The sequence below is a fragment of the Magnolia sinica genome, chromosome 6 (genome assembly GCF_029962835.1).
Source record: "Magnolia sinica isolate HGM2019 chromosome 6, MsV1, whole genome shotgun sequence".
NCBI lineage: Eukaryota > Viridiplantae > Streptophyta > Magnoliopsida > Magnoliales > Magnoliaceae > Magnolia > Magnolia sinica.
This window is the reverse complement of record NC_080578.1, coordinates 17,783,363-17,808,351: the sequence shown is the minus strand read 5'-3', so window position 1 is coordinate 17,808,351 and position 24,989 is coordinate 17,783,363. Positions and strand designations below refer to the sequence as shown.

At 41.0% G+C, this 24,989-nt stretch overlaps 1 protein-coding gene across 2 annotated transcripts in view; it reads right to left on the bottom strand.

Annotated features, from left to right (window-relative positions):
- Positions 1-4,556: 4,556 nt before the first annotated feature.
- LOC131248439 (cytochrome P450 704C1-like) overlaps positions 4,557-24,989 on the bottom strand; it is a 52,574-nt gene continuing 32,141 nt past the window's right edge. The window contains exons 1-6 of one of the 2 annotated variants that reach the window (XM_058248719.1): positions 19,934-20,259; positions 9,127-9,342; positions 8,769-9,053; positions 8,014-8,349; positions 6,647-6,850; positions 4,557-4,857 (exon numbers count right to left, since the gene is read on the bottom strand). In XM_058248719.1, coding sequence (XP_058104702.1) covers positions 4,678-4,857; positions 6,647-6,850; positions 8,014-8,349; positions 8,769-9,053; positions 9,127-9,342; positions 19,934-20,227 — 1,515 coding nt within the window. In that variant the 5' untranslated portion in view covers positions 20,228-20,259 and the 3' untranslated portion in view covers positions 4,557-4,677. Of the gene's footprint in view, positions 4,858-6,646; positions 6,851-8,013; positions 8,350-8,768; positions 9,054-9,126; positions 9,343-19,933; positions 20,260-24,989 lie in introns of those variants that run through there. The other variant, XM_058248720.1, reaches the window with a different exon arrangement.

Here is a 24,989-nt window from a genome sequence, read left to right as displayed (position 1 = left end):
TCCTAAAATTGGCTGGAAAAACGGATGGACCGCTTGAATATTCTACCCATACATCAAGGCAGGTTCCACGGTCAGGACCGCACTGTGTTGGGTGAGGCCCCACCTAATCCGCTCCCCCCTTCAGATGGGGTTTGAACGAAATTCTCCACTACATGAATGGATCATGACGGCTAGGGCCATCTACTGAATGATTCATACTTCAAATCCAACGTGGCTCAGAAATTTTGTAGCCATTGGATCAGTTACCTTATTTTGAACGGCCAGAAATAGTTCAAAGGCTGTAGATGTTATGATTTAAAACACCCATCCGTTGGAACTTCTTAGTATTGGCAAGTGGCACATCCAGTTGCTGGATATCAATTGGTCCGTTGAGATTGATCGTTGTAACCACCGTCTTATTAGCAACTGTTGCGGTACCATTTCCTACAAGTTATCCGACGTGCACTATATCCTGTTTCATTATTTAAAATAAGCGTGCCGGCCGGTGTTAGTTTATAATAAAAATCTTTGATGCTCGGGCAGAGCGTGATGGATGATGCGCAGGCCTTTTACATTTCAAAAATTGAACCGCCGATTATGGATTCAGTCTGGTTTAGATATATCATAACTCAAAAATAACACTTATTTGACTATCCGATTATCAGATGGGTAGGCATATATTAGATAAAATGAAAAATATCCAATGGTCATAATTGGATAAAACAGCGTCCATGAATTAGAGGTTAGGATTGTTAAACTAATCTTATTTTGGTATTGTAACTTAGTTACGGTGGTTTCGACAATTTAAGCGGTTGTGCCAATGTATAACATATATGCAATTTCTGGGCAGCTGTGTATCAAGCATAATACGGTGCAAGAGTATCAAATAATTTTCTTAGTTTAATGACATGAGATTTATAGAATAAAATAAAAAACAAAAGACTCTTATTTTAGAATATTTCAACCCTTTCAAGAGTATCAAATAATTTCCCTAGTTTAATGACATAGATTTATGAAATAAAAAATCTCTTAATTTAAAATATTTCTAGCAAATCTCGTCCATAGACTATCTTCGCAGGCAGAAATCTTGACAATCCATCTCATGGGGCCATCATGGATGGGCCATGACTGACTAATAAAATTAATTGGATAAACCTAATGAGTTTACACGGAGAGATTCACTATCAATGGGCCACGGATCAGATTTTCACCGGTTGGAGTTGGTCTATCCTAGCCATTCAACCCACGCAGATATTAAACCGCAGTCAAGACATTGGCCATGCAATCTTAAGTAAGGGATGACGAGACGTTTATTTTGCCCACTCTAACGGTCCTAGAATCACGGATTTGCGACTACATCTACCATGGGTGGTAGACTGCAGTTTCTGTTTACCACCACTTGTTAGACTAACAAGGCCTGAAGTATTGCAATAAGACAGGGACTCTAGCCATTGGATTTGGAATTTTTCTGTGATTCGGACTGTTTATATGATAGGGTTGCCCTAGATGGAAGATATCCGTAAAAACTCTTATATTGAATAATTTTATGGTGACCATTCATGTGCAGACCAAAATAGCTTGAAGGGTTCAATAATTCAATTGTCCATTGTACAAAGCGAGACTTGATCATATAAACGGTTCTGATCATCGGAAGATGACCCAGATTCAATGGCTAATTTTAATAATCTTTTTGAAGCATTATCAAACGCCTAATTTTGACTGTTGGATTTGAACTGCTGATGATAATCTTCACTCTAGCCATCTATTTGGGAGCCACCAAACGAATGGTGTACCGTTGCCTTCTTTCCGTCCGACACGTCACTAGTGGAGGACAATCATTCCATTAAAAACAGTAGGGCCCACCACCTTTTAAAATGAAGATCTCCTTTCTTGAAGGTCATGTTGATCTACTTATTTGGTGGGCCACACCTAAATGTTGAGTCGGACCCTCAATAGGCCATTGATTCAAAGGTGTGACCCATCTGGCCAAGGGATCCATCTGATTTTTGTGCTAAGTGAACTTAGTGGTGGGCCTATCATTTTAATGCTAGGGGTGTCCTACATAAACTGGGGTAAAACAGTTCTCTTTATGTGCCTGCATATGATCAGTTCTTTTAAAATGGGGCTATACTCCTATGTTATGCTTAACAGATTTATTATTTTTATTTATTTATTTATTTTATTATTATTATTATTTAATGTTTTAAACAGTGGAAAACTAATACAAGAGTCTAACGCCGTTAAATTTTAAAAGACAGTTTGCTCCCATGCATTGGAACTTTTGCCTCGAATAATCTTAGCCATTTATACCAAGGGTTTTTCTCGATGGCGAATAGACAATAACTAAAAGCTCTTGTATTGAATTATATCTACCAAGCTGGGTTCACCTAAGAAACTGTTGGATTTCGCCCAATTAGCCTTGTAATTGCTTCTATAAGATCATTTCCAAAATTATTGCTTCTATACTGAGTAACGTCCTTCCTTCGTTGATCTCGCAAGAGAAGGGGCTTTCATCCAAAATCGTTCTATCGCAAAAAAACATAGCCCTATCCTAGGAATTGTTTCGGGAACTTAATAGAAAAGTTTATGGAGGTAATATTGTCCTTAAGCTAGACATGGAGAAGGCCTATAATAGGCTCGATTGGGATTTCCTAAAATAGGTTTTGTTTCGATTTCGATTCGCCCCTTTTTAGGTGAACTTGGTGGAGAAATGTTGGGTGAATTGCTAGTTTTCTATACTAGTTAGCGGTATTCCATTTGATTTTTTCAAATCGACCAGAGGGCTTAGGCAAGGAGATCTACTCTCCTCCAGTCTTTTTATTATCTTAGCAGAAGTTTTAAGTAGAGTTCTCAGATCCTCAGTAGCCCAGGGTTGTTGTCTCCCTTTCAAGATCAAGAGAGGGTGCCCATTTGTTACCCACCTATTGTATGCAGATGATATACTTCTTTTCCTCAACAGGGGATCGCCATCGCTTAAAACTACAAAGGAGTTTTTGGATTCCTACCAAGCAACCTTGGGATAGAGAATTAACCTCCACATGAGCGCCTTCTTCTGCACTGACAAGCTTCCATCTCCTAGCGCTAGAACCATCGAGAGATTGCTTGGAATTGCAAAATCGTCAGCCCCTCTATCGTATCTTGAGGTTCCTATGGTTACAGGTAGAATGAAATCTAGCATGTTTCTTCCTCTTATTGAGAAAATTGACAGCTGCATCAGGGGTTGGCAGTTTAGGTGTTTCTCTCAGGCTGGGAGAGTTGTTCTGGTAAAACACGTGCTAGGGAGCATCCTAGTCCACTCCGTAGCTGCAGCTCACCTGCCCACCCAGGTTTTGGAAGTCCCTGGATAATTGTATGGCAAATTTTTTTTTTTGGGGGTTGGTCGAATGGAAAGAAGAAGTTGCACTCGTGTAACTGGGATTCGATTGCACTTCCTACTAATGAAGGGCGTCTGGGTATCAGAAAATTGTTAAATGTTATGAAGGCCTTCCGTATGAAGATGGCTTGGGCGATCAAATACAGGGAGAAGGGCAGTCTTTAGAGTGGTTTTATGGCAGCGAAACATGGTCCTGAGCTGTCTAACAGAGGTCTCTCCCGCACATCCATCATCGCGTCCCCATTATGGAAGAGAATCAGGAATTTATTCCTGATAGTGGAGTCACAAGTGTAGTGGAAACTTGGAACAGGCAAATGCAGTCTATGGTGTGACAACTATACTGGGTTGGGCCTTATTCAGCACCTAATTTCATCCCCAATATCTAAGGCATTGCTGCCCCTAAAGGTTTTCCATTTTCTGGATGCGCCCCCCACCCCCCCCCCCGGTCTTCAATTTGCACCCTGAAGATGTGATTGACTTCATCTTCAAGGCTGGTTTTTGCACATCTGAGGGTTCGAACTCTCCTTTTTGGCCCTTATCCTCAGGGTGGATCTAGCATGGAATTTACTTAGATCTCCCAGGTCATAGAAAGTTTGGGCTAGGTGGATCTAGCATACCTCTTTACCTCCAAGAATTTCTCTCTTCGTGTGAAAGGTTTTGCAGGGTGCTGTTCTGGTAGACGCTGCTGTCCAGTCCAAAGGGGTTCACTTGGCCTCCAGGTGTGTTCGTTGTGGGGCTGGTGCGAACTAGTCCCATCAGGTCGAGCCTTGCCAAACAACTTTTTTAAGTGGGGCTTTGGTTGGGTCTGGTCAGATCAAGCGGGCCTGGGCCCAACCAATTTTTTTATTTTTTTTTCAAGTCAGGTTTGGATCGTAAGTGTCAGTGACTTGGTCCAGCCCAAACCTGACCCCATTGCCACCACCAAATGGTGTCTAATAGAGTGTATATCAAGCATCATTCATGGCCAAAGTATAAATAGCTCCCAATATTCTCTCTTACCTGATTCTTATGAGTGTAAAAGACATATGGGGCTGTAGCTGGCATCATGGTGCGGCCCATAGGGTTTGGACAACGAAATGAGGTTGAGTTTTGGTGGAGAGCTACAACAAAATTATCTATAAAATTAAAAGTGATATTTTTGCATAAAATGAAACAGTAAACTGTGTTTATTACTGAACCTTTTTCATACCTTCTGCTTATTGATAACATCCAGACAACCATGGAAGACGTTTTACCCATACATATAATCTACCAAAGCGGCCCATCTACTACAGTGTCCAGAAGATGGAAGACTCTGGCGATCCTACCATCTCTGCATGCGGCCATCATGCGTGATAGGCTCGAACGTAAAGGCCTTGGTCGATGTGGAGAGTTAGCATGGTTCTGTATTTGACAACCTTCTTCTCGTCATTGAGCTCGAACCTGAAGAAGCGGAGTAGGATTGCTGCGAAGATCTTCATCTGTCTATACGCGAATTCCTTCCCCAAACAAATGCGGGGTCCTGCCTGTTTATCAGTAAAAGAAGATATGGGTTGTGTTACATGATGCCCAATGCAAAAGAAATGATGTGTCGTTTCAGCCACCTGAGGATGGTTAGAAACAAAATATCGGGAAGAACGGCTAATGTAGTGGGTTTGCTACTCATAAATACAGTATCGATTCACCTGCATGTTTTATGCAGTACATGTGGCTTATGAGTAATTGCATGCACCTGTAATGAATCTCTCTCTCTCTCTCTCTCTCTCTCTCTCTCTCTCTCTCTCTCTCTCTCTCTATATATATATATATATATAGGAATGCTCACCAGCCCTCTCTCTCTCTCTCTCTCTCTCTCTCTCTATATATATATATATATAGGAATTCTCACCAGCCCATCAGTTCCACTAGTTCTGAGCCTCCCAGTTCTACCAGTTCTCACTAGAACTCATGAAAACTTTTTTAGAACTCGTCTCCCATGTCAGACAGGGTAAACCCTGAACTGCCAATTTGATGTAGCACCCCCGTGGAATCTTTAAGGCCCAACATTCACCCGATTCAAAACTTTGGTGAGCCGTGGTAAAAGGGATCTTACCAAAGTTTTGGATAAGGTAAGAGTGGAGCCCTTGATTCATAGGGTGCTGCATCACATGGACCGTTCAAATTTTGTGCTCACATCAAGTGAGACAAGTTCTGAAAAGGTTCTCACTCATAAGAACCGGTGGGGAGGTGAGCATTACTCTCTCTCATAAGAACTGGTGGGCAGGTAAGCATTACTCTCTCTCTCTATATATACGTGCGTGTGCGCGCGCCGTGCTGAATGCTCTGCTGCACACCACTTCACACTAAACTCATGCAAGCTTTTTCAAGAACTCATCATACGTGATGTGAATCCAAAATCTGAACAGTCCACGTGAAGTAGCACCTCATGAAACCCGTCGAACCCAATTTTTACTTTTATCCAAAATTTTGGTGGGCCCTGAAAAATGAAAACAGTTTCCTCCCTTGATTTGCATTTCTCTTTGCTATGTCCCACTATAATTTTAGATCAGGGTCAAAATTTGTCCCTCGGGGTTTCATGGGATTCCGCATCACATGGACCGTTCGGATTAGACACCCATGACACGTGTACAAAGGTGCACATGTGTGTAGGTGCGCATACACACACACACACTCCCGTCCGTGAAATAAATATCGGGTAGTATCATCTCTTTCTTATGGTCATTGGGCTGTTCCCCATTCTTCATTTGGGGGATTGGATCCTCCAACCATTGCTTGTTGTGGACATGGCCCACCCCTGCAACGTGATGCAACAGTCCTTAACTCCCAAGAAAGCGTGCCGTGTGTATGGTAGAGATAGTTCAAAAATTCAAAAACTCAACTCAATGGCCCGTCAGATCGAGTTGAGACTGGATAGTCTTTACACGACTCAATATTTAATTGTTACAGTAAAATATTTATAGCGGTAAAAGTTTGTAGATATATAAAATAAAATAAAATAAAATAACCAAAGACCAAATTCACATTCACTTCACTGATTAAGGGTGTTGGTTCTCATACAAGCATCGACTCTTTCAGAAACTCAGCTGACTCACACCTATGAGTGAGTTTCTCATCGGCTTGCCGAGTCAACTTGACTCGGACGAGTTACAAATTCGAGTCGAGTCAGTGACTTTTAGAACCATGATGGTAGAAACGTGCAAAGTGCCTCCTTCTCTCGTTAAACTGGTGAACCTTGCTAATAGACCTCTTAAACTAAACACAGTGACAAAAGGAGGCCTAAAAGAATTTAGGAACATGACTTCATGTGCTACTAACCTGGAAAGCTGTGAATTTGAAAGGGCTTTCGGGCTGGAAAATACCATCATCGTCGATCCATCTTTCTGGCCGGAAAACCTCTGCATCCTCACCCCATATGAACTTCATCCTGCCCATGGCATAAGGCCCGTATGTAATTGAGTCTCCCCCTTTAATGGCGAATCCGTCTGGTAAGGTGTCATCTGATAGACAGAATTTCCCATCCTACAAAGGAAATGTTACAAAATCGATATCATCAACTATTCATTGGCGTGGCTACTAATGAATCCTCACACATGCCAATGTGAGACGCATGTGCTTGATCTGGGTTGTCCATCAGGTGTGTGTTACTGTGCATGTGTCTTGGCTTGAAAATCATGCTAATCCAACGGTCAGGTGGGTCATTGACACAGGGATGGACGTGACAAGGTCAAGCACCGTCTTCCTCAGGGGATAATTGCTCCAAATCCATGGAGCTTAGCTGGACTCCTTACAGAGATTCCTCAAATGTAGGAGGGAAAAAATAGAAAATTATATCTAATAATTTTAAAATAAATTGATTGATAATAAAAATGAGAAATGGTGATATCAAACCTAGGAAGAAGTTTTTAATCAAACTATAATTCAAACTCCTTAAAATCATAACTTACTATCTACAGACAGTCATGATTTCCACTAGACTTCATGGTTTTCGGTCAAAAATAGTAAGTGTCCAATTTAGCCTAACTGCGTTATTCTCCTAATTTTTCTAAGAACTTTTCATGTTGGGCACGACTCCTAAAACTCAATGGATCAAAAGTTATGATCAAACTAAAACTTACTATAAATAGTAAAAATGGAAATAAAATAGATTTTAGACCGTCAATATTTTGGAATCTCACAAATTCGGTATGGGCAACCTGGCGTAGAGGGCTTGGTTGGCTAAAGTAGCTTCTCTTACCTCAAAATCACATATGATACATTAAATAACTCATTCTGGTTTGTGAGATATGTTTGTTTTAAGGTTCTAATGGTCCGGATTACGTCAACCTCTGATCGAGTCTTCTCTGGTCCATCTTGGCCATGAAATTATCCACGACCTGCTCTACATCAGTCATGGTTTACAAACCCAGTGGGTAAACATGGGAGCCGCCTGAGTCGACTCAGCCAGTCATAGGCTGGTTGGAGAAACCGGATGGCCGTCGACTTGGACCTGGTTTTCTGGGTTAATTCAGGACTCAGTTGAATCAGCCCAATTTCGACAAGTCATCCATATTGAATGTGGTGATTAAATCAGCCTGATTTTAGTCACAACAAATACAAGGTGGGACCTGCCTGATGAATGTCCAAGATCTAGCACGTCATGAAAAGCTATGGAATACATCTTAGAAGATTATAGTGAAAGCTACCACTGGAACCGGAGGATAGAGTCTGAGAGTCTCAGTTAGAGCGGCATGGAGATAGTGCATTTTACTGAGTGCTTCTTCTGTGACCCTTGTGGTGAATTCATCAATGGATACTGTATCTTTTGCCTGTGTAGCTTCTTCCACTTCCCGAGCAATCTTTTCCTGTATGGCAGGGTACTTACAAAGCATGTAAAAGAACCATGAGAGGGTGAGAGCCGTTGTGTCTTTGCCGGCGATTATGAAATTCAGGATTATGTCTCTCAAGTAGCGATCGTTTATGTTTTCAGGGTCCTCATGACTCAGTACTAGAAACCTTGACAAGATGTCTTCTTTCTTCATCTGCCATTTCATGTGTTCAAAAGAGAATTGAATTATCATAATTCAGAAATGCGTAGTGATTTGCATAAATCGAAAGGCGTTTCATAGAAGATGTGCCAATGATGTAAGTATTTGTGAAAATGTGGAAGAATATACTACACCGAGGCATATTTGCTGCTCTCGGGATTTGAACACAAGAATTTCTGCCCTGATATCATATAAAATCACCACTTCCTCTAAAAGCTGGAGTCATTAGAGAATGGTGTATCAATGTATATCAAGGGAACTTTAACAAATTTCAAAACAACCAATGAAAATTGATTTCAACAAGAACTCAATCCCAAGTATTTCCAAGTACCCAAACACAAAAATTTCCATGTAATTATCGCTATTTCGCAGACACCCTAGAAAACTCTTATGAATTTAGCAATTTAACTTACAGAATCTTGTCCTCCAGAAAGTTGCTTCTTCTTACTATTAATCAGCTTATAAACGAATTCGTCGATCACTTTCCTTTTCTTATTAAGCATTGCTTCTGATCCAATATTGAAGCGCTTCTTGAGCTTCCACAATGGATCAACGTATCGCCTAAATATCAGCTCGCTCGAATCATCGAATGCCTCAGCAAATCTACTCGCTTCTTCGCTAGAGCCACATAGACTATTCAATTCAGTGCCAAACCCAACCTTGAATATTGAATCCAGCGTCGATTTCATGAACAAATCCTGCCATTGGATAGAAATCATGATTGTAGCTGATCCTGTAAGTAGAACTGATACTTATAATTTTGATACTCACTTGGATATCCATTGTTTGATTGGAGGTTGCGGCATTGGAAATAACATGAGCGAGCTTCGCAGCATTGCTTCGAAAGACAAGGCTACTGAAATCCCTCAAGACTTTGGTGGAGAATTCATAGCTGGCTATCTTCCTTTGGCGGCGCCATTTTTCGCCATCGACTGTGAAAATCCCATCGCCTAAGAGGTCACTCAGTTTATCATAGTGATATGTTCCCTGATGCAAGAATGAGCTAGTCTTTTAGAAACTCAGTTAGTCAACTCAGAGTTAAGTCGCCGACTAAAACCAGTTTACGGTTGAGCTGGTTGGGTCCAGAATAACTCTCCCTTGTCGCACTGATAAGGGAGTGGATTAGGTGGGCGGGACCCCCAACTGCGGGGCTCATAGTGATGTATATGTTTTAAATCCACACCGTCCAACCATTTTCAAAGCTCATTTTAGTGTGCTGTCTCAGTAATGAAGCATGCCCAAATCTTATGTGGACCACACCACAGGAAAAAGTCGTGATTGAATCCCCACCGTTAAAAACTTCATGGAGACCACCAGAATGTTTATTTGCCATCCAACCTGTTGATAAGGTCACAAAGACCTATACGAAGAGACTACACAAATATCATCTTGATCTAAAGCTTTTTTGGCCCACGAGAAGTTTTTAATGGGCAATTACTACTGTACTGTTTCCTGTACTAAGTTCCATCTGAGATTTGGATTGCTTCATTTTTGGGATCATGCCCTAAAATGAGTTTTCAATAAAGATGGACGGTGTGGATGTAGTCATATAGATCAAGGTGGGCCTCACAGTCGGGTCCTACGCACCACGGTGGATCAGGGAATCCATCGAAGCCGTGCGCCACAGATAATAAGGTCAAGATCAAAGCTGAAAACCCATCTAACGCAACATGGAAGTGCCCATATGGAGACAAAATCAGAAGCCAAGATCTGACTCACTATCAGTATTCAAACCCCTGCAGAGTCCGACTCGTCCGGTCGAGTCAATGAGAACTACTGTGTCATCAATTTCATTACAGTAATTAGAGGTTTGCCTGAGGGGAAAATTAAAGTCCAACACATCTAATTATAATATAAATACATATATCCCTACTATTTCTCTATTTTAAGTTATCCCTACTAATTTTGTAATGCTTTCTAGAGAGAGAGAGAGAGGCATGCTCACCCGCACACCTGTGCACCTCTGCGCACATGTCATGGTCCCTTGATCTGAACGGTCCATAGGATGCCGCATCACATGGACAGATTAGAGTCCCATGACACATGTATAATTGTGCACAGGTGCGCAAGTGAGCATGCCTCATACACAGACCTTTTATATATATATATATATATATAGAGAGAGAGAGAGAGAGAGAGAGAGGAAAGGGTCTCGGAGAGAGTTGAGCTAGCTATGTATAGCAGAGCTGCAATAGTTATCTCCCACTAACTGGTACATGGGCCGGGCCACAGTTTCGTTTGGTGGACCTTCTCATTCTGAGGGAGAGCTAAACCATCCAATTCATATTCGTTTCGGGAAGAACACAAATCGTGCACTCAGCAACCTTACTGTACATGCTCCATTGGCATCCAGGGGTTCGACCTATCTCGATGTAAGCCCCCTTGAAGTTCCTACACGAAGTTTGATGATCTGATTATCTCATGCTACTCTTACCCTATTCAGAATGGTTACTGGACAAGGGTGAGGTCAGCTACACCTCCTGTATAACGGATCATGTCGTAATCCGCCTTCAGTCATCGTTGCGATGTAGTACTAGTGCATGCTAGTCGTACCTACATTGAGTTTGAGATGTAATTTGGAGTTCAAAGCGGTCCAGATAGGGAAAGGTTCTATGCGGTTGAGCTCATGGGAACTTCCCATGAGGTCGAGCTGTGTGGGCCCCACCATGATGTATGTCAAACGTCAATACCGTGCATTTGATGGGTGCCCTTTAAATTATGGGATATCCCAAAAATCAACCATACACTAAACTGAAGTGGGCCATACCATCTAAAATCATGTGAAGACATGCCTAAAACATATAAAAGCACTTGGTGGGGCCCATCTGAAATTTGGAGGCATCTGAAACTTGTTCTGACCCCTCATCCAAGTGGGGCATACATAATGGATGGGCTGGATTTGTGAACCACATCTCGGTGGGCCCAAAAAATGATTATGAATGTTTTAATAGAGGGTAACCCCTCTCAACTTTTGTATGTGGCGTGGCCTACACAAGTCCAAGATTGACTTTATTTTTAATCCCTAGGCCTACCGTGATACGTCACACCTGTTGGTCAGAGTGAAATAGTCTACCACCCGGTCCTTACTCTTACCCAGGTGGTAGACTCTTAGGAGTTTCAACTCCCAGTCAATGGTTCGAGTACCCATAGGTGGTGAAATTCCACCTGCGTGAGTGTGTGGGGTGTGTGTGCGTGTGTTAAAAAAAATGTGCACACACACACATTGATATATATTGAACCAGCAGAGAAATTACAAAGACCTTCCGGCGGACACTAGCAAACCAAAAAAAAAGGCCCAGCTGCCTATCATATCACATGCTATACAGACTCCAGACTGGCTATAACTAGATGAAGAGAAAATCATGACTCTCTTAAAGCCCCCAGCCCCACTTTATTAGGGAGGAATAAGCCCCTAATGAAATGAGAGAGGGCATAAGATATCTTGTTAGAAAAGGCTTTTAATAAGCTACCTCACTAATCTAAAGGCTCATTTGGCATTTCTTATCTAATCTAGTAAGAGCATTTTAAATAAGAGCTATTCTAATAAGACTTTTTTGTACTAACGCTTTTATCGTACAATAAGCTTGCTTGGTAAAATTATTTTTTCATATCCAAAAAAGCTTTTATTTAGAATAATTACATTTGGAAAAACATTCAAATAAGAACTGCTTTCAAGAGTAGGTGTTGTCATTCATGCCTCTCACCTTGGATGTTGGCGGTCTATCATGTTAGACATTGGATGTGGATTACCCAACACGTGAAGCCAACCTTTGACGTAACGTCCACATGGATCAAACATTTAAAGTGGCCCATCCATCATAAGGGCCCTGCCTTGGATGTGGACCATTCATCATTAGAGGACAATTTATGGTATGGATCATCCATTGTGGGGCCCACCTTGATGTAGGTCATCCATCATGTGAGGCCCACCATCAATATTAATTTTCCTTTATGTGGGGTCACACTGATGTGAGTCATCCATCAAGTGGGGCCACACTTGATGTGGGCAATCCATTAGATGGAGCCCACTTGATGTGGGTCGTCCATTATGTTGAGCAACATTTTGATGTGGGCCATCCATCATGTGGGCCCACCTTTAATGTGGGTCATCCATCATGTGGGGCATACCTTCTATGTGGATCATCCATCGTGGTGAACCCCTTTGGATTAGGTTGTCTATCATGCCAGACCTTATATAAATGTGAACCATCCATTAGGTGAGACTTACTTGAAGTGGACTATCTATCACACTGGCCATACTGTGGGTTATCTGTCACATGAGTCCCACTCTGTCCATTATGTGGGCCTACCTTAATGTGAACCATTTATCATATGGGGCCCCACCTTTAATATGGTTGCCTTTGATGTCAACCATCCATCATGTAGGCCACACTTTGATGTGGGTCATCGATCATGTGGGGCCCACCTTTGATGTGAACCATGCATTATGTTGGCCCACCTTGATATTGACCATTCTATGTGGTGGAGCAAAACACTTGGTGGGGTCCACCTGAAATTTGGATGCATCTGAAACTTAGTATGACCCCTCATCCAAGTGGGACACACATAATGGGTGGGCTGGATTTGTTACAACACCTTGGTGGGCCCGACAAATGATTATGAATGTTTTAATGGATGGTAGCCCCTCTCAACTTTTGTATGAGGTGTGGCACACAAAAGTGACGGATTGACTTGATTTTTAAGTCTTAGGCCCACCATGGAATGGTGCATCTGACTAATGGGGTAGATGTTTGACACGCATCACGATGGGCCAACACAACTTAGACCTCATGGGAAGTTTATATATATATATATATATATATATATATATATATATATATATATATATATATATATATATATATATATATATATATATATATATAGACACACACACGGAAACACTCATCTGCCAACCAGTTTGTACGTATTACATACGAACTTTTTTGAGAACTCATCATATCTGATGAGTCTAGCAAATCTGAACGTCCACATGAAGCAGAACTTCATTAAACCCCTTCTTACGAATTTTTACTTTGATCCAAAACTTCGGTGGGCCATGAAAAATGCAAACAATTTCTTCCCTTGATTTGAATTTCTCTTTCCTATAGCCCACCAGAATCTTAGATCAGAGTGAAACTTCACCTCCTCAAGTTTTATGGGATTCTGCATCTTATGGACCGTTCGGATTCAACACCCATGACATGTGTGCAAAGGTGCACACGTGCATAGGTGCATAGGTGAGCATGGCTCTCTCTCTCTCTCTCTCTCTCTCTCTCTCTATATATATATATATATATATATATATATATATATATATATATATATATGTTTTACTAACAACCAACACTTTTGGTAAGTATTTGACATGATTGATCATAAGATCATCAAATTCTTTTTTGCCGGCATGTTGACGTGCAATTTATCTAATGCATGGATCTACTTTTGAGTTGGATGGTCCAAATCTATAATAGCATACAGCCCATCCTACATTTACTCTTCCTTCACACGATCTCCTCTTTCCAAATATTAGTATAAAGTTTAATGACCTTCTTAAGGGTAACGGGGCATTGCTTCCGCAGACCTAGAAGGAAAGAATTCATGTTGAGTAGATCCATTCCGTCCATCATGTGGGCCACCTCATGTTTTACAAGGGCGTAAAACTAAGGTAGATTCAACACTCGATTGGGCTACACCATGGTAAATAGTTAAGATAGAAATTCCCACCATTAAAATCAACCAAATTGTGTTTAGCCTACTGGCTTATATACATGGTTATTGTGGTGATTTACAAAAAGTAATGCTTGTAATGGAACAACCTATTAGATGGGTTGGATGTCATATTTACATAAAAGGTTGGATGATGTGTGCTAGCTGGACATTAAAAGGTACTCTGACTTGGACTTTTATGGAAAAAAGAATTTCAACGGACGCTCTATCTTGATTTTTTATGGGGCTCACGTTGATGTGTATGTGTGATCTACTCCAACCATTTGATGTGTAATCTTATGTCAAGTACAGAACCTAAAAATCAAGCCTGTCTGTGATTCAGGTGGACCACACTGAGGAAAATAGTTGGAATAGAGACGTCCACCTTTGATTTTCACAGGGCCCATCATAAAGATTATATCAAATCCACTCCAATCATTAGATGTCACACTAAAACTTAGGCCTAGGGGCCCAAAATTTAAGTCCATCTATCTTTCAAATAGGCCACACAAACGTAAATAGTTTGGAGGGTAAGCATTTCTTTAACAACTATTTCCAGCTGCGTGGTCCACCTGAAACAAAGATGGACCTGCTTTTTGAACCTTAAGTGTAAGGTGAGGTCACCCAGCGGACGTTCAAGGTAGATTTAAAATTAACACCATAGTGGGCAGATCCGAATGGGCCACTCTTTCTCGAAGTTAGTTTAAATCACTTCTCTACTGGCATTATGAGGATTAATTACCAAAATAATGCTACTTCTCTTCTCTACCAAGCATTATGAGCATTACGCCAAGAGGTAGTGTGTTGGGAACAGGTACCAGAAGGACTCCCACATCTGATTTTCTATGGGCTTCTCTGATATGTATGTGAGATCCACTCCGACTATTATATGTATAATCCAGTTATAGACGTGGAGCCAAGAAATTAGGCTAGCCCGTGATTCAGATGGGCCACACCAATGGGAATATTTAGGAGGGAGACATCCACCTTCAATTTTTACAAGGCCTATCATGACGAAACTGTAAAATCCATTCCATCCATTAGATGTCGCACCAAAACTAAGCCTGGGTTCCAAAAGTCAGGTCCATACATGATTCATGTGAGCCACAACAAAGGAAATAGTTTAGTGAGTGAACCTTTCCATGTACAATGTTTCCAATAGTGTTGTTGACCTGAACTAAGGATGGGAATGAAATTTGAGATCTTTATCTAATATGGGGTGACATACTTGATGGTTGGGGTTGATTTTACATTAACAGAACAATGGGGCCCACCCAAGCCGTGGCCCCTTTACCATGCCGAAATGAAATTAGTATGCGGTGGAAGCATTTACTTTCGTTAATTAAGAGGGAATGCCTTCATTAAATGCATGGCTAGTTGGACCAAAATGCAATGTCCAACTAGTTGTGTGTGAGCATTACTCACACACACACACACACATATATATATATATATATGAGAAATGCTCTCTCTCTCTCATGGGAATTTCCCATGAGGTCGAGCTATGTGGGCCCCATCGTGTCGAACATCTACCCCATTAGTCAAATGCACCATTCCATGGTGGGCCTCGATTTTAAAAATCAAGTCAATCAATGACTTTTGTGGGCCACACCACGTACAAAAGTTGAGAGGGGTTACCCTCCCATTAAAACATTCATAATCATATTTTGGGCCCACCAAGCTATGGTTCACAAATCCAGCCCATCCATTATGTGTGCCCCACTTGGATGAGGGGGTCAAACCAAGTTTCAGATGCATCCAAATTTTATGTGGGCCCTACCAAGTGCTTTTATATGTTTTAGGCATGTCTTCACATGATTTTAGATTGTATGGCCCACCTGAGTTTCGTATACGGCTTATTTTTGGGATATCCCATAATTTAATGGGGACCCATCAAATGCACGGTGTTGATGGTCGACACGCATCACAGTGGGGCCCACACAGCTATATATATGTGTATATATATACACACATGCAGGTTATGTTAAGACTGCAGCAACATTGAGGCAGGAGTCCGTGCCCAATCTTTTGGAATTTTACTATATGATGTGTTTCCCTTTCAGCACTGTACTCAAATATTATATTAGTAGATATGTGGTGATGATGTTTTGGTGACTTGACTACACTTGTGATTATGCTTCTTTACAAAAAAATAAAAATAAAAATAAAAATCACCCTAAAAATGTTCCTTGTATGATTCCGGGATCAGAACCTAGCGCATGGGAGCTGAAAGCCGAGAATGGGGTACTACGGAGGCTGTCGGCACCGGATTTAACAGCCGAAAATTTTGTGAGTCTGGTTCCCGAGTTTTGATGGAAAAGGTTCCGTGCGATCGAGCTCATGGGAACTTCCCATGAGGTCGAGCTGTGTCGGCCCCACCGTGATGCGTGTCGACCATCAACATTGTGCATTTGATGGGTCCCCTTTAAATTATGGGATATCCCAAAAATCAACTGTATACGGAACTCAGGTGGGCCATATAATCTAAAATCATGTGAAGACATGTCTAAAACATAAAAAGCACTTCGTTGGGCCCACCTGAAATTTGGATGCACCTGAAACTTGGTCTGATCCCTCATCCAAGTGGGACGCACATAATGGATGAGCTGGATTTGTGAACCACATCTCGGTGGGCCCAACAAATGATTATGAATGTTTTAATGGAGGGTAACCCCTCTCAACTGTTTTATGTGGTGTGGCCCACCCAAGTCATAAATTGACTTGATTTTAAGCCCGTGGCCCACCATAGAACTGTGCATCTGGTTGATGGGGTAGATGTTCAACACGCATCATGGTGGGACCCACACAGCTCGACCTCAGGGGAAGTTCATGGGAACTTCCCATGAGGTCAAGCAGTGTGGGTCCCACCGTGATGCATGTTGAACATCTACCCCATCAGTCAGATGCACCATTCCATGGTGGGACTAGGGCTTAAAAATAAAGTCAATTCGTAACTTTTGTGGGCCACACCACATACAAAAGTTGAGAGGGGTTATCCCTATTAAAACATTCATAATCATTTGTTGGGCCCACCGAGATGTGGTTCACAAATCTAGCCCATCCATTATGTGTGACCCACTTCGATGAGGGGTCAAACCAAGTTTCAGATGCATCCAAATTTCAGGTGGGCCCTACCAAGTGCTTTTATATGTTTTAGGCATGTCTTCACATGATTTTAGATGGTATGGCCCATTTGAGTTCCGTATTTGACTGATTTTTGGGATATCGCATAATTTAAAGGGGACCCATCAAATGCATAGTGTTGATGGTCGACACGCATCACAATGGGGCCCACACAACTCGACCTCATGGGAAGTTCCCATGAGCTCAACCGTATAGAACATTTTCCATATATATATATATATATATATATATGGGAAATGGTACTGTGCGATCGAGCGCATGCAAGCTTAATATAAGGTTAAAGTGTGTCTTGTATTCCAACCATTCAATGACAAATTTGAAAACTACACGGTGGAGATGTGAGAGCTTTAGATAAAGGCAAAGCCGATAAAACCAACGCTACATAATTGATGTTTATCAGCTTACTATTCAGTTCGCCTACTAAGGCTCATGCGGATTGGGTTGCAAGCAGATTGCATGATTTGAACAGGTGCTCGTCATCAAGTTTTGTAGGCCCACCATGATATATGTGTTAGAACACGGTCCATTCTCTTGGAGAGATCATTTTAGGTCATAAGCCCAATAAAAAAGCATATCCAAGCTAAAATGAACCATATCACAGTGAATGATGCCCTCCGTTGAAACCTTCCTAAGGCCTCACCATGATATTTATTTGTTGTTCAACCTATTCATAATGTCACACAGACTGGGATGAAAGGTCAAAACAAATGTAAGCTTGATCCAAAACTTTAGCAGCCCCCAAGAAGCTCTCAATGGTAGGCATTCAATCCCCACTGCTTTTTATATTATGGTCTACTTGAACTTTGGATCTGCCTCATTTTTGAGCTAATGCCCCAAAATAATCTCTCCAAATGGATGGACAGTGTTGATATAACACTAACATCATGGTGGGGACCACAGAACTTGGTGATGGCAACAAGCGGACAAGATTTCCTTCTAACATGAAGTTTTTTGTGCTATGAGCCTAGGTGGAGTTCGTCGTAATGTTATCATAAATCCATCCCGTTCATCCGTTTTATGATATCATTTTAGAATATAAGACCAAAAATGAATTGGATTCAAGACTCAAATGGGCCACACAAGAGAAAACAACGGGGATTGAACAACCACCCCTAAACATTCCAAAAAATTTGTATCGGGCCAAGTTTTTTTGTATTTTTAGTTCATCCCAGTGATTACCTTGCAAACAGTTTGGATATCGTATAAACATCAAAATGGAGCCGATGAAGGTCTTAACAGTAGGCATTTCTTTCCGGTGCCTTTTTGTCAAAGCCTTTGGCAGGAAATCCGCTTCCGCTCATGTGGATAGCAGATTAGGTGTAGCCCCACCCAAGACGGTGTAGCTTTACCATGGGCCTACCTTGATGTGTGTATTCTATATCCACACCGCCCATCTGTTTTTATATAACATTTTAGGATATGAATTCAATTCTCAGATGGATCATATCATAAGAAACTGTAATGATTGACAATTAATGGGTCACATAAGTTTTGATCAAGCTGATATATATATATATATATATATATATATATATATATATATATATATATATATATATATATATATATATATATATTCACTTCATTTGAGTTTATACGACCTTATCAACAAGTTGAATGAAAAATAAGTGTTATGTAAACATTATTGTGGCCTAGGAAGTTTTTAATGGTAAAGCATTCAATCACCACTGTTTCCAGTAGTATGGTCCACCTGAGCTTTAGGTCTTCTTCATTTTTGAGTTCATGTCCTAAAATGATCTTCCAAAACGGATGGAGGACGTAGATATAGAATACAAAAATCAAGTTGAGCCTCACTTATACCGATCATACTGTCTGAATGGTAGGTGTGCCACAAACTACCGGCCTTGGTAGTATGTTACCCTTAACAAGTTCCATGGGCAATACCATAATGTGAGTGTTAAATCCACACCGTCTTCTCATCTGGCGAGATCATCTTAGGGCATTAGCTCTAAAATAAGATAGATTCAAATCTAAAGTTGACCACAACATAGAAAACGATGGGGATTGAATGCTTATCATTGAGAATTTTTTGAGGCCCACAAAAGTTTTGGATTAGGCTGATATTTGTTTGCCCCTTCGTGTTGATCTGTGTGACATTATGAACAGGTTGGATGGAAAATAAACATCATGGTGGCCCTTGGAATATTTCAATGGTGGCATCATTGTCCCCACTTCTTTCTTTGGTGTGGTTCATTTAAGCTGTGGATCTGCTTTTAAAGTTTTGGGCTCATGTTCTAAAATGATCTTTACAAATGGACAGACGGTATAGATACAACCAATACATCTTGGTGGGGCTCACAAAACTTGGTAACGGCATCATTCATTTTGCCTTTTTCTAAAGCACTCGAACGGTTGGAAAACAAGAAACGTCTCGACCTTATATTGAGCTCGCATGCGCTAGACCGCACAGTACCTTTTCCATATATATATATATATATATATATATATATATATATATATATATATATATATATATAAAGCTACTTAGAACATTAATCACAAAACTAAATTATCAATTTATTTATCAAATCGAAGTTACGACCAAATTGATCAAGTCGAAGTTACGACTTTTTGAACGACGATCAAACCCAAGTAGTCTCGGATGACTCACCGAGTTAATCAGGCGAGTTCTCAAATAAAACTGCTCTTCATGCAAACTCCCAACTCCAAAGAAGAATGAGATGAATGCTAAGATTTTCTTTACCTTGACATAGTTGCTGAAGTTGGTTTTGAGTATGTATTCGACGTTGGCGGGGTCAGTGGTGAAGATATCGCTGTGGCCGATGGCGACGACCCTGAAGTTTTTATGCCTGTGAGCAAGGTCTGTCTGGTAATGGTGCAGCCTCCCAAAATTATATAACCGTTGGAAGACACTGGTGGATATGGGATAGTATGGCTTCCTCTTGCTTTCTGTAAACGATCCAAGGAAGAATCCTTTCAAGAGTAGGAGAGATAGTAGTAGAACTATAAGAAGGGAGATGAAAGCATAGAACTCCATGAGAAGGCTTTGGGGAGTGATAAAGAAGAAGAAGAGGAGATCTTGTAACAGTAGCAGTCACCCTCGCAAGAGGAATTATATAGTCGAAAACCTGAGTCTTTGTATCTGTTTTTTAGTTCTGACATGTGGGGGCCATGGTCAAAGTTCGAGGGCGCATATTAGGTGAGGCTGGGGTAAAAGCTTAATGGGTGAGGCCCTAACCGTGGGGCCTACCTCATGTAAAAATGGCAAATAAAAAATAAGGTGGGCCTTGGGAATTTTTTAATGGTGGATGTTCAAAGACCACTTTTTCATGTGGTGTGGTCCACTTGAGATTTGGATCTGTTTCATCTCGTATCATGTCTTAAATTTAAGGCTTTAAAAACTGATGGACGGAATAGATATACAACACATGCATCACGGTTGGTCCCACGGTCAGGCATGACTTGGCTAGTACCTTGGGGAGCGGATTAGATACTGAACGCTTCAGTACTGAAATACAATTGGTTGAATATCAAGAGCATCTTACTTTTCCATTAATGCTCTTTTCCTTGGAATTCCCGTAACCGTCTCTTTCCATTTGCCAGTTCACGCACTTTTAGCAACGTCTCTCTCCGTTTGCCAGTGCATCTCTCTTCTTTTGCCAGTGGACGCACTCTACCAGTAAACGTTAGTCATTTCAGTACTGAAGCGGCGCCACCATGATGTATGTATTGTATCCACACCGTCCATCCATTTCGTGATGTCATTTTAGAGCATAATCCAGAGAGTGAGAAAGATCCAAATTTCAAATGCACCCTATCATAGAAAATAACGGAGATTGAACACCTACCATTAAAACCTCTTTAGGCCACGGAAGCTTTCAATCAAGCTAATATTTATGCTTTACCTTATTCCATTTCTTTTTTAACTTATAAAAAGGTTGGATCTCAAATAAACATCATGGTCGGCCAGGAAGGTTTCAACGTTGGCAGTCACCTCCCACTGTTTTCTGTGGTGGGGCCCACTTGAACTTTGAATCTGCCAAATTCTTTTACTCACTCCCTAAAATGATCTCTCCAAATGGATGGATGGTGTGGATACAACACATACATTACAGTGAGGCCCAAAGAAAGGGGTGACGTAACATCCGTCTGGTTCAGAAGCCAACCACTTCCGTTTCCAATTGCCGCCAAAGCCATCCGCGGCATGCTATGTGGGCACACCATGATATTTGTGAGAAATCCACATTGTCGATCAATTTTTTCATATCTGATAATGTAGGCCTACAAATGAGGCAGATCTAAAACCCATGTGGGCCATACGGCTGAAAACAGTAAGCGGGGGAATTCCTGTGGTTGAAAATTCCTGGGTCCACCATGATTTATATATGTCATTAACATGATTCATGAGGTCATTCCTACTGGGATGAACTCAAATTATAAAAACATTAATATAATCCAAAACTTTTGTGGCTGCTTGAATATTTCAATGGCGGAACCTCAATCCTCACCTTTCCTTATCACGTGGCCCACTGGAAGTTTGGATCAATATCATTGTTAGGTCCACGTTGTAACATAATCTAGAAAAACTGATGGCTGGGATAGATTTATCAAAAACATCACGGTAGGTGACACTTAGACATGTTACTACTGCTAATATTCATGTGATCGCATTTTAGTAATTTGCAGAGGATGGGATTTTTAATTCCTTAAAATAGAGTTGGGACGCGGGTTGGCTACTGAACCAGATGGTAACGAGTCTTGCCACCGATGTCATGTCGTCACGTTCTTTGAGCCGCACTATGGTGTATGTGTTGTATCAACACCCTCCATCCATTTGGCGAGATCATTTCAAGGAGTGAGCAAAAGAATAAGGTAGATCCAATGTTCAAATGGACCCCACCACAGAAAACAGTAGAGGTGACGGCCCCTGTTGAAACCTTCCTGGGGCTGACCATGATATTTATTTGAGATCCAACCTTTTTATAAGTTAAAAAAAATATAGAATAAGGTAAAGCATAAATATTAGCTTGATGAAAGCTTCTGTAGCCCAAAGAGGTTTTAATAGTGGGCGTTCAATATCCATTATTTTCTACAGTGGGGTGCGCTTGAAATTTTGATCTTTCTCACTCTGTCTTTTGCCCTAAAATGACATCACGACTTGGATGGACAGTGTGAATACAATACATACATCGTGGTGGCTCCCATGAAAAGTTGTGACGTCACTTCAACAGGGGGAGCTAAGAAAAGAAATGACTTAAGATAAACGTTTATCCATATGTGGTGAGTGCGTGCACTGGCAGACAGAGAGAGACGTCTAACGGAATTCCAAGAAAAAGAGCATTAATTGTAAAGAAATGCTCTCGATATTCAACCCATTGTATTTCACCGGGTCACTTAAGTAGCCGGGAGCGGATTGGATACTGAACGCTTCAGTAGCCAAAACGCTCCTGAAGTGATGTGGCAAAACGCCATTACTGAATGTCAAGCGGCTGTTTCCTTTCAATAAATACCCTTACAACGGAGATCCGTCGGCGGATGTTTTTCCGTTTAGGCCGTGAACGCACTCGGCCACGCACGGACGTGGATTTCCTACCAAAAGACATTCCACGAAGTTCTTGCGCTGGGAATCAGGTGGGGCCCACCATGATGTTTGTGAGAAATCCTACCCGTCCATCTGTTTTTTGAGTTCAAGTCAGACTTACAGCCAAAAATGAACAGTTTCTAGACCTCAAGTGGGCCAAAAAAGTGATAATTGAACGTTCACAGTTGAAATATTTGTGGGTGACAGAAGTTTTGACTCATGCTAATATTTTTTATTTCAGTTCATCCCAATAGGAATGAAGTTATTAACGGTATGGATGGATTGTAAACATTACTGTCGAACCCAGGTAGATTTTAACAGTAGGAATTTCCCTAACCACATTTTCCTTTAGTACGGCCCACTTGAGCTTTGGATACGGTTCATTTTTGGCGTCATGTCCTTAAATTAGCTAAAAAAATGAATGAAAGAGGAGGATTTCTCAGCGCAGGAAGAAATCCGCGTCCAGAAAAAAAAAGGCAATGTAAAGTTTAACGGTACGTGGCCGAGGGAAGCGGATTGCGTAAGTAAACTCTGTGGGGTCCTCCGTGATTTATATATTTTATCCAGTCTGTCCATCCATTTTATAAAATAATTTTAGGGCCTTAGCTCAAAACCTAAGCATATAAAAGGCTAAAATTGACCACACCAAAGGAAACAGTGTGAATTGAATTTATACCGTTGAAAAATTCCTGAGGGCAACAGAAGTTTTGGATCAAGATTATATTTATTTTTTACCTTCATCCATGTTTTTTGATCCTTTGAACAATTTGGATGAAAAATAAACATCATTGTTGGGCTGGAAAGGTTTCAACAGTGGATATCATTATTTCCAATGTTTCCTGTGGTATGGTCCACTTGAGAATTTTACAAGCTTCAATTTTAAGCTCAACGCCTAAAATTAGATGGAAAGACAGATGGAAGGTGTGGATAAATCACATAAATTCAAAGTGGGCCCAACTGAATTTTCTCAGAATGACCATCCGATTTCATGGCCGAGTGGTGCACGGCGGAAAGGAAAAAATATCCGTTAACGGATCTAACGGAGTAGCATTTATACCAAGGGAACATACCATTGGTATCTAACCAATGGCGTTTTGCCGCATCACTTCAGTAGCGTTTTGGTTACCGAAGCGTTCAGTACCCAATCCGCTCCCTCAGTAGCCAACTCTTTTGGCTTCAGCCACTAAAGCGTTCAGTATCTAACCCGCTCCTAAAATCTTGAGACCAGCCGCATGGTTGGTACCCTTAACGTGGGGAACGGATTGGCTACTCCCCCTGACACCAGCCATTGGCATGTGGTCGGTGCTCTGTGGGGCCTACCATAATGTATGTGTGTTATCCATGCTGTCCATCTATTTTTATATATCATTTTATGGTATGATAAAAAAAATGAAGTATATCTTAATCTCAAGTGGACCACATTACAGGAAACAGTGTTGAATGAATTTTGACCATTAAAAACGTTTTGGGGGCATAAAAGTTTTGGATCAAGCTAATATTTATTTTTTCCCTTAATCTGGGTCTTTAAAACCAAATCAGCAGATTGGATGTCAAAAAAACATTACAGTGGGCCTTAGGAGGATTTTAATTGTGAATATCCATTCATTATTTTTGTCCTGTGTGTGGTCCACCTAAGATTTATATCCCTATCATTTTCTGTATAAAGCCATAAAATGATCTGTAAAAATGGATTAACGGAATGGATGAAACACGTACATCATGGTGGGGCCCACAGAGCATCGACCACCAGCCACGGGGCTGGTGTCAGGGGGAGTAGCCAATCCGTTCCCCTTAACGTGGAGCCTACCTCTATGTGTGTGTGTTGTATATCTATATTGTTCATCCATTTTGCTCACTTATTGGGGACGACCGTGATGTAAGTACTTTATCCATGCCGTTCATAGTTTCTCTCGGATCATTTCAAGGTACGATGCAAAAAAAGAGGTAGGTTCACATCTCCAATAGGCCACACCAAAGGAAGCTAAAGTGACAATGACACTCACGGTTGAAACTTAAGGGCCACCATGATGTTTTTTAACCATCAAACATATTCATAATGTCATGTAGGCGAGGATGAATCAAAATATATATATATCATCTTGATCCGAAACTTCTCCATCTCCCGAGAAGCTTTTAATGGTGGACGTTTAATCCTTAATTTATGGTCCACTTAAGCCTTTTTTCTATCTCTTTTTTGGCTAATACCTTAAAATGATAT